An 11,394-nucleotide genomic window follows, 5' to 3' on the forward strand; every position below is an offset into this window, starting at 1 on the left:
CAACATAACTTTCTTAATCTGTGTTTAATTTTGAAATAAATATTTTTATTAATTAAAATCTACTTTTATTTTATCATTTCATGCATAACATATTATATTTACTTATTATTTTGTTAATAGGGTGTTTAATACAAAACGTCTATAAAAACTTAAAAAATAAAATTTCAAGTCTCTGGCGGGACCTCAAGATATAGAGCTAAAAGTTCCAAATTGAGAACTGTTATTTAGAATTACATAAAGCAACTTTTCCCTGGTATTACAATTCGAATTTAGAAAAAAAAAATTTTCATACAAAAGTGTTCCACCCTAATGTACACTGTACGTACACATTATTCTACAAACTCAATTAAACAATTACAATCAATCGGGAAAAGAAGTCTCATTTTATAAAACAGTGGTATATTGGAAGTGGAAATGTGAGATTTATTAATAAATCGGTGGTCGAAAGTTTTCCGAGCTAAATAAATACATTTCAGGTTACTTATTTTTCATTACGCTCAGTACTAATCAGAAACAAGGGAACCTGGGAAAGAGATGATAATGGTTAGTTTTCGTTGAAAAAATGTTAGATGATATTAGCTTAGGTTGGAATTGTTTGTTCGTTAAGCGCTTGTTATATGCCAGCGGATTTTCTCAAACTGTCAAAATCTCTTCATTTTTTTGTCGCTAGAGGGCGGTAGTTGTACATTAATGAACTTGTCAAAATACAACGTCAAATGTGCGTCATGATCATGTCCCGCATCAGCACGTACGCAATTGGAAATCGGAAATATTAAGTAAAACAAACAGCTTAGTAAAAAGGTATGACTTATTTGCAGAACCTACTATTTTGGTAAAGTATTTACTTTGACATTTTTTATAAATGTTTATCATTCACTTGCTGTTGTTAAATCTAATTAGAATTGAACGGCTTTTGGCTTTACGAATCGCATTTCAGAAACATTTCCTATACAAAGAAAGGTTGTTTTGCATGGTATTCGGAAACTCGTGGTATAAACGGTATAACTTGTGAATGAATCTACCTTTCATTTAAAGTCAATTTTGGGTTATGATATTTTTTATTTGAGCTTTCGTTTTCGAGAAAATCGAAGGCGGATTTATTTGGTAGATTTATAAATTTTATATTTGATAGAATATCTATACATATTAATAATATTGACCTCGAAAAATAAAAGAAAGTTTTTCTAAAATGTATATATTTGTTAAATTATTCAGTGTTAACTAAACAATAATCTGTTTTAACCATGGCAGTATCGTGCAAGGCATACTAGTACTGTATCAAAATATAACTAGCCGTTGGAAATAATAGTTATATTCATTTAACGACCAACGCTATTGAAAAAAATTACGTCAATGGGTTGAAATATAATACCTAAATACAAATATTATTCAACGAATCCACGATTCGACCTATTGTTTAAGATGTATTGACGCGTAGTAAATATATGAAATGGTGAATCATTTAAATTTACTGAATTTAAAGTTACTGTTCTTTATACAAATAGAACGGCGACATATGCGCCTCACAATTTTTGCCGCATTTGGGTGTTTAAAATGTTACCTGGCTATTATAGACTTAGAGGCCTTGTGTTTTCTCGGTAGGGAAAAAATTGTTTCCTAAAAAACCCTTATTATTTGGAACTTTACAACACAATACGTAGATAGAATATCTTTGATTTGACAAATTGTGAATGGTTACGTGTGTATACGCAGAAAGGTGATATAATCGTAAATTTACTTATAAAGTTTTTTTTGTCTGTTTAATCTAAAGATAAAAAAACGGTAATAAACTTGTTTACTCCTTATGTGAATACGCCTTACCATGTAAGGTCGGAATAGTGAAAAACTTGACATGTTATCACTTAAAATTGCCGATTTTACCAAACTAAAAATGATTTGGCGTGAGATGGTAATTTTTGGTTTGATTACCAAACGCGCTCACAACTGAGTTAGAGCGACAATGAATTCTCACACACACTTGCATAAAGGGCACGCAAATCAACATCGTGACGTTCGTGCTAACCGTTAGGAAAAGGTACGCACAACGCACATTGAATATTGCATTTTATTCGTTTCAAAGAATATGACAGTTCAAAAAATACAATGCGACAAATTTACATGAAAAAAGAGTATTTGTGAGTACTTAGCGTTTTTGTAGCTTCCTAAAATTATTGCAATGCTTCAAGTGAGTCGGTATTCTACTTTTAGATCCAGAAATGAAACATTTTGATGGCATTTTAGAAATATTTACGCCGTAAAACAAGGAGCGTATAGTCCCACTACCGCTCTCGGGGGCTTCTCACCCGTAATAAATAAAACAGTGTAAATGTGTTGAAAATTTGGTGCAAGATGAAGTATTTATTTAATTGTTAATATCCACAGATATCATAACGATAATAAGAGGCCGTACTTCTACAGATGTGTGTATTATATACATATTTTAAATTAAAAATATAGTGTAAAGCCGTTATTAACGCGATAATCATACATCCAAGTTTTAAAAGTGGGTTGTATGGTGTATCAATGTTTTTATTTTTTATAGTCGAATGCCTACAACAACTACAAAAAAAATAGGCAGACTGAAAAATAATAGTCCATTAATTGGTATTAAAAAATATGAAGTCTGAGAATGACATACGAAAGGTAGTATTAAGCCGTTTTAGGGAGCCGTTTTCCAGCAAATCACCATTATGCCCTATAACCCACTCTTAAATCCTTTTCCAAATAATTTTATACTAAAATTAAACAATATTACTTTGTTTGAACCATTATATTTTTGAATATCATAACCGACCGGTTTCAGAACAACCGTTACTTCCTCAGAGCAAAATTATACAAAATAATACCTAAATATCATTATATATTATATGTTTAAGCGAGGGTAGAGGCCTGACTGGTATTTTACGATTTTGCTTACGATATAATTGCAAATAAATTTTGCACTTTTATTTTTCAAATTTTTAATGGAATTATAGAAAACCCCACATTTTTTGAGTCTAATCATTTCCAACATACCAAATAAAACTACTCATTCGAAAAGTTTTTTTATTTGCAACAATAATATCAGGACTAAATCATATTAATACTCCCTTGTCCCTAGATAGTATGCATTTTTTTATTTATTTTTATTGAATAAATAGTAAATACATATCAACAAACAAGTCTTGCTAAGCCAATTGAATTGGCTTGTCAACAGGTGCTTAATGTTTAGTTACATATACATTTTTATAAGTTATAATTTACATCTTATATCTACAGAATCAACATTTTTTTAATTCAATTTTTCATAAATTAAAGTAAATATTTTTTTCCGATAGCCAATTTTTCACCATATATTTAACCTTATTCATAGACTAACATTACTTTATAGTGTCAGGTATTAAATTAAATTTCTTCGGTGTGTTGTATTCAAACGTTCTCCGTCCGTATTTATTATTAAATTTTGGAACTATTAACCCGTCATTGCGCGTGAATCTAGTACTGTATTTATGTTCTAATTTTTCTTTATGCTGCGGGGTAAATATATACTGAATTATGATTTTTTGCCATAGAATAGCCTTAACAGGTAAAATTTTGGCACTCTGAAACAGCAACGGTGTATTAGGGATGACTAGTAATTTTACAATTGCGTTTTGTACAACTTGGACTTGTTTCAGATTGGTTATAGTAGTATTTCTCCATATGGTTAATCCATATCTTATAATAGATTCTGCCATTGACATATAAATTATTTTGAGTGTTTCAATTGATAGGAAAAAAAATAATTTGTACATTCTGCCAGCAATTGATCTGAGTCTTTTACAGGTTTTTTTAATATGTTTGTCCCACTTGAAAAAGCAATCTACTGTTACACCAAGTGTAACGGACGTAGTTGACCACATTATTTAATTTCATAAAAATTGTTTTACTTTTATAAAATATGCCTACTCCACGCCACTGGCAAAATCACCACTCCCCGCCACTGGCCATTTTGTGCAATTTTCGGCCCAAGCGGCTTGAAAACTTTGACTCCGAATGGCATCGATACCGTACCGCCCGCATACCTGCCACGCGGATCGATGTCCAGCATTTTTTCTATGTAAAATTTACTAGGAAAAATCAATTTTTAAATGTTACAAATGTATGTATTTTACTTGTTCATCCCCTCGGCGGTAGTCAAATAAACACTATTTTCGATATACTACCGCTGAGGAGATATTAAAAAAGCTGTTTTTCACCCATATGTAAACCCATTTTTGAACAATATTTTTTACCTTTTTTGCGTGTACAAAAATCCAGGAACCTCGTAGCATAGTGAATCTTATCTCTTTCTGAGCGCTATGTTACGGGGGACCTCGGAAAAATACTAACTTAACATGTTTTACAAATTTGATCGCTTTGAGATCATTTTTACACATTTATTTACAAACATTTCTTATTTTTTGTCGTATCTTGGCAAACAAAAAATCTAGTTGTCAAGATACACATTCTTATAACTACTATGCATTTAAACTATGTAATTGTCATTCATGTAAGCGTTCAAAATCTTTTCTAACTCGCAAATTTAAGCGACCACTATCACCATTGCTGCCGACAAAATGAATATGCAACATTTTGTCGGAGGCTATAAACTCATTGTTGGCGCGGGTACAACCCCCCACCACTTTTGGGCTCCTAGCCCAATGTCGGGCGCGAGTCAGGCTAATTAAATATAAGCAGCAACATAATTAAAAATAAATCAGTTCATCTTTACCACCGAAACCAAGCGTTTTATTTATCTACAAGTGACTCCTGCCCAACATCTGCCTCACCTCGCCGAGTCTTCTGCTCCAAGATCTTCTGGTGTTACCTCTTCAAGACCAGCCGGCCCTCCTTTGGAAAACCGCCAACACCAGAAGCGAGCAGAGACAACAGCACACCCAGTGCCCAACATTCACCAAGCCTGGGTGCGGGAGGCAGATTTCATCACCAATATTACTACTATCATCATCATCGGCCGTAAAGGAGCATTCTCATCGGTTGAAGACACGGTTTGGACCCGGCGCCTAAATCTACAGTCTTGTGCGGACTCCCGTCCAGTACAAGTGGTCCTCCGAGTCGGATTCTCACACGCCTTCAACCAGGATGTCTCCAACTTTACGGTCGAGCCGGATCCAAGACGATGGATCCTCAACACCATCTGCAGATGCCCTGGACGCTGGGTCTCAGGCCACGGCTGCGGTTCACGTCACGCCTGACGTAACCCCCATGCCCACGCCCAGCACTACTCCTGACATGGCACCACCTGCACATCATGACTCACCGCCCTCCACATCTCAAGAGGATGCGATGGAGTCATTGCGACAACAGCTTCGCAGTCAAACCGAGCACATTGAGAGACTTAAAGCAGCTCTTCAATCAGCTCCAACAGCAGCAGCCCCTGCCCCTCCTGGACCTTCGAAGCTCCTGGAGAGGTCACCACCATCATGGACGCAGCCCGGCCAATCGAGCCCGGTGCCTCTGGTGGACCAGAGGTACGAGGAACCAGCAGCAGCAGTGCCTGCCCGATCTGGACCCGTACTCCTGGAAGGGTATCCTGCCCAAGGAGGACCCTGGCGCTTCCAAGGGTACAGCCCTGGATGGGTGCAGCCCGGCCAACCGAGCCCGGTGCCTCTGGTGGACCAGAGGTACTCAGCAGCGGCGCAGCCAAGGCCAGCCGGTCCCCCGCCCTCGTCACCCTGGCCCAATTCAGGGTGGCCAAACATGATGCAGCCTGGACCCTCTGGCCCCGTACCGCCCGCCCCTCTGATAGAACAGAGGCAAGCCGTACCTGAAGTGCCAGCCGGACCTGTACCTCTGGTGGACCAGAGGTACGCATCACGAGCGCAGCAAGAGCCAGCAGGCCCTGCGCAACCAGCACCCTGGACCATTCAGGGATGCCCAGTACTGGTGCAGCCTGGACCTCATGGCCCTGTGCTGCCCGTACCTCTGCCCCACCCGGGGTACCCAGCGCCGACGCCAGGATCACCTGCCGGACTGCTGGAGCAGTGGGACGTGCCATGGACACAGCCTGGACCACCTGGACCCTCTGGACCATCTGGACCATCTGGACATGTGCCGCCCGTACCACTGCGCGAACAGGAGTATGGCGTGCCGGCACGGCCAGATGGCCCGCCCACAGCCAGTACCAGCTCTATGCCGAGATTCCCGCCCCAACCTACGGCGGATGAGACGGCCCAACATACCAGAGCCTGGGTTCAGCATGATGGCAGTCCCATGGTTCAGCTGGCCTCCGCCCTGACAGAAGCCATCAGAGCTTCAAGGGCTCAGGACAGCCCCCGTCCCACAATCGAGGACGATCCACGAATGGCGGCCTTTATTGCCAGACAATCTATGGCCAAGGACCTGCCTCCATTCTCTGGAGATCCACTGGAGTGGCCCACCTGGAGGGCACAGTTTAACCAGTCTACCTCCACATGTCGGATGACCTCCAGCGAAAACTTGATCCGCCTACAGCGGGCCCTCAAGGGGAAAGCCCGAGAAGCCGTCGGCCCCCTTCTGATGGACCCTGCCCAGGTTCCGGAGATCCTGGCAGTCCTGGAGCAGAGATTTGGAGGGACTACTTCACTCGCTGCTCTGATGCTGGACAAAGTGAAGAAGCTGCCCCACCTCACAATTGAGGCCTCTCTGGAGGACATCGCAGACTTCTCTGGCACAGTTCAAAACCTGGTGGCATCACTCCGCTCCCTCAACAATGATGGCTATCTGACGAATCCAGCGCTGCTCAGTGACATCGCGGGGAAGATGCCGCCAACCTTGCGGTTGGCGTGGCTGATGGAAGTGCGGCACTACGAGGCCTCCGCTACCATCTGCCAGTTTGCCGCCTTCCTGAAAACCGTCGCGAACGCCATCCCAAAGTCCGGTTTGGTTGACCCCGCGAGGTCCCGCCCACGCCGCGAACATACGCTCGCCACAACGGAACAGTTTTCGCGCAAAAACGGTGCTAAAAAACGTGATACCTGTGAAAGTTTCATAAATATGTCTGCCGCGTCAGAAAAGTTTTCGCGAAAAAACAATTCGAACAAAAGTGACACTTGTGACAACAGTTTAAACACGTCTGCCGCGTCAGAACGGTTTTTATCGCGGGAAAACAATGTTTACAACAACAATTCTAGTGAAAAACAACAGTTCGCGAAAAATAATCGAAAGCCCCAAATTTTGTCTGGTAATAATCGAATGCCCCAAATTTTGTCTGGTAATAATCGAGAAAATAATCGAAGCGGGGAAAAAGTGCAAAACAGTTACGATGAAGTTCGCGAGTTCGACAACCGCGCCGGGTGTGTTCAGTGCGGTGAAAATGGCCACCAACTTAGCGAATGTCGTACTTTCGCCGCGAAAGACATAAAAACCCGTTTTGTGACAGTTAAAAGTGCCGGATTGTGCCGAGTATGCCTCAATGGCAAACATTTTACCAAATTCTGCAAATTTAGTGACTGGTGCAGAGTGGGGGAGTGCAGATACCCCCACCACCGACTTCTTCACTCGACTTATTGTCTCGAGGGAAGTGCGCGACGTTCGTGACTCTACGCGAATATTGTCACGGACGGCGTTGGGGTGGATCACCCATGGCGGGGGGGGCCCTGAACACGAAGCTGAGGCTACAACACTGGCCCTGCGCGAGGAGAGCCACAAAGACGACCTCATGAGTGATCTCATCAAACACAATTTTGCGATTGACTCATTGGGGATCACGTCCGCCTCTCGTGTAACTGCGCACATAGTACGTGCAAATCAGCTGATGGAAGATACAACCCATCAACTGACATCTGGCCGATGGGAAACCGGCCTTTTATGGAAGGAGAATAATATCACACTGCCTGACAATCGGCAATGTGCATTAAAACGACTGTGGTCTCTGGAGAGAAAATTATCGAAGGAAAAGGACTTGGCAACCGCCTATGCAGCTAAAATCAACGGACTTATAACACAAGGCCACGCACGTGAACTTACAGATCGAGAGGTAGAAAAACCCTCTGCCCGCAAATGGTACCTACCGCATTTTGCCGTAGTGAACCAAAACAAACCAAACAAGATCCGTGTGGTGTTTGATGCTGCCAGCCGCTGCCGAGGGACCTCCCTCAATGATCAGTTGCTGACTGGGCCTGACCTGCTGACTTCATTGTTAGGAAATATACTCCGGTTTCGAGAGGGAAAAATAGCTCTCGCCGCCGACATCAAGGAGATGTTTTTACAAGTGAAAATCAAAAGTGAAGATCAACAGTCACAATTGTTTTTATGGAGACCAACACCTCAACAAGAACCACGTACTTACATGATGTCATCAATGATGTTTGGCGCTACCTGTTCACCAAGCAGCGCCCAGTACGTGCGAAACAAAGTGGCCCAGGAGAATTCTGCACTATTCCCTGCTGCCGCAGCCGCCATCCAAACAAAGTTTTATATGGATGACTATTTGGATGCGGTCGATACTAAAACTGAAGCGACAGCACTCATCACTACTGTTGCCAAAGTGCTGTCAACTGGAGGATTCCACCTAACAAACTGGGCCTCTAACGACACTTCAGTGATGGCTACTATCCCGCTTATAGACCGAGCCAGGTCAGCCATCACCATAAACAGCGGAGAAGCAGATACCGAGAGAATCCTCGGACTTCTGTGGGATCCTGTCACAGATCGATTCTTATATGCATTTCGCGATGCTGCCGATCCTGAACTGATCAGCAGGCTTACCAAACGCCAGCTGCTCAGCATTGTTATGAAAATCTTCGACCCTGTGGGCTTCGTCGCTTGCCTCACAGTCCGATCAAAGATACTACTACAAGCTGTCTGGCGATCCAACATTGGATGGGACGACATCATCACACCTGAACACAACGAAAGGTGGATGGACTGGCTGGGACTTCTGCAAGACTGCAAAGTTGCCATACCTCGGCGCTGCTTACAAAACAAAGAGAGCTTCGTCTTCGCCTACCATACCGAGGAGATTGATGGGAACACCACATCCACCTTTTTGGCCAGCAAGTGCAAAGTGGCTCCTCTGAAACCTCTATCAATACCCCGCCTTGAGCTACAATCAGCGCTCATGGCGGCCAGACTGGCAGCAACCCTGAAGAAAGAATGTCGCAGCAACATTGCGCGAACAGTGTTCTGGACAGACTCGACAACAGTGTTGTGCTGGCTGCGCACAAATCCACGCACATACTCCGCCTTTGTGGCCAACAGACTCGGCGAGATCGACGAGCTCACCCGCATTGCAGATTGGAGATGGGTCCCTACCAAACTGAACCCGGCAGACATCGGCACCTGAGACGTCAACACTCCTGACCTCTCGCACTCTGGACGATGGTTCAGTGGACCAGCCTTCCTGACCTCAGACGAGGCAGAATGGCCGCGTGAACGGTGCAAACTGCCTCAGCCTGATGATGGCACCCTAGAAGTGAGGCCTCAATACGTCGGCATCACAAAAACTGTGGCAGAGACACTGCCCGAAATCAACAGATTCTCTTCATGGCGTCGACTTATTCGAACTACCTGCTGGATACACCGTTTTATTAAAAGGTGTCGTGGAAAACATCACGAACAACCTGATAAATATTTAAGAAGCGATGAAATCAAAGAAGCAGAGGCCCGATGGGCAAGAATATGTCAAGAAGAGACATTTTATCATGACATAAATGCGCTCCAGAAAGGAGATCCACTACCAAGTGACAGCCGGCTCAAAGCCTTGAGCCCCTTCCTTGGACCTGATGGCCTACTGAGGATGAATTCCAGATTACAAGCCCTCAGTAAAGTGCCTCAAGCAGTGCGGACACCGATCATATTAGATGGTGATCACGCCTATACAAGACTTCTGGTGAGACATCATCACCAGGAAGCCAATCACCCAAGTACGGAGAGAACGATGGCTGAGGTGCGAGGCAGCTACCTTGTGCTGCGACTGCGAACAAATATTCGGATGATCGCCCACAACTGCCCCACCTGCAAGATGCGCAGGAGCAAGCCAGCCCCCCCACTGATGGGGCCCTTGCCGCCATCAAGGCTAGCCCACCATGTTCTTCCATTCACAAACTGTGGACTAGATTACTTTGGGCCGATGGAAGTCACCGTATGCAGACATCGGGAGAAAAGATATGGTGCAATCTTCACATGCCTATCTACTCGTGCCATTCACCTTGAGCTGACAACTTCACTGACCACGGACTCCGCCATCATGGCTTTACAACGCATGACGGCGCGCCGAGGCCAACCAAAAGCTCTGTTCTCAGACAATGGTACGAACTTCCATGGTGCCGAAAACGAGCTGAAGGATGCCATCGAATCACTCAAAAATGATACCCGGATGAGGGATCATTTGTCAACAAAGGGGATCGAATGGAACTTCATCCCTCCAATGTCTCCTCATATGGGGGGAGCTTGGGAGCGCCTGGTGCGTTCTGTAAAAACCGCCCTGAAGGCCATCTTGCTGGAACGAGCTCCACGCGAAGAGACCTTGAGGACAGCGTTTGCCGAGGCCGAGTGGACTGTAAACAACCGCCCCCTCACACACGTCTCGGTGGATCCCAGGGACGAAGAGCCCCTCACCCCCAACCACTTTTTACTGGGAAAAGCCGGAAACCGACCTCATCTGTCACTATACGACAGGCAGGATGAGGAGGTATGCCTCCGTCGCCAGTGGCGTATCAGCCAACAACTCGCTGATATGTTCTGGAGACGGTGGCTCCGCGAATATCTCCCCACCCTGGCTGCTCGCCAAAAATGGCAACAGTCAGTCATCCCCATCAAGAAGGATGACCTCGTGATCATCATGGACCCCGCTATGCCCCGCAACAGCTGGCCACGCGGTCGAGTCCTTGATGCCACCTCTGCTGCAGACGGCCAAGTGAGGACCGCCAGGATCCAGACGAGCACCGGAATTTACGTCCGCCCCGCTGTGAAGCTCGCTGTAATCTTGCCGGCCCCACCTACCGATGCAGCCTCAACAGTACCACCAGCCCAGCACCATCCCAGAGGGACTGGCCGCCGCGGACTGCGCCATACCAACAAACGTCCTAATTTTAGTTTAGCATAGCTAAACGGGGGGAGTGTAACGGACGTAGTTGACCACATTATTTAATTTCATAAAAATTGTTTTACTTTTATAAAATGTGCCTACTCCACGCCACTGGCAAAATCACCACTCTCCGCCACTGGCCATTTTGTGCAATTTTCGGCCCAAGCGGCTTGAAAACTTTGACTCCGAATGGCATCGATACCGTACCGCCCGCATACCTGCCACGCGGATCGATGTCCAGCATTTTTTCTATGTAAAATTTACTAGGAAAAATCAATTTTTAAATGTTACAAATGTATGTATTTTACTTGTTCATCCCCTCGGCGGTAGTCAAATAAACACTATTTTCGATATACTACCGCTGA

The 11,394-nt window shown here is 44.3% G+C and overlaps 1 protein-coding gene across 1 annotated transcript; it reads left to right on the plus strand.

Moving 5' to 3' along the window:
- The first annotated feature begins 9,739 nt into the window (after positions 1-9,739).
- Positions 9,740-11,047, plus strand: LOC149411835 (uncharacterized). Its single transcript, XM_089646254.1, has one exon. It carries the CDS (start codon positions 9,740-9,742, stop codon positions 11,045-11,047), a length of 1,308 nt encoding a protein of 435 aa, XP_089502380.1.
- Positions 11,048-11,394: the final 347 nt, after the last annotated feature.

This window comes from Hesperophylax consimilis, chromosome 24 (genome assembly GCF_061612785.1).
Source record: "Hesperophylax consimilis isolate HC1 chromosome 24, BYU_Hcon_1.0, whole genome shotgun sequence".
NCBI lineage: Eukaryota > Metazoa > Arthropoda > Insecta > Trichoptera > Limnephilidae > Hesperophylax > Hesperophylax consimilis.

What these genes read in the sequence shown, in the direction of transcription:
- LOC149411835 (XM_089646254.1), top strand. Translation starts at nt 9,740, where the DNA reads ATGAATTCCAGATTACAAGCCCTCAGTAAAGTGCCTCAAGCAGTGCGG.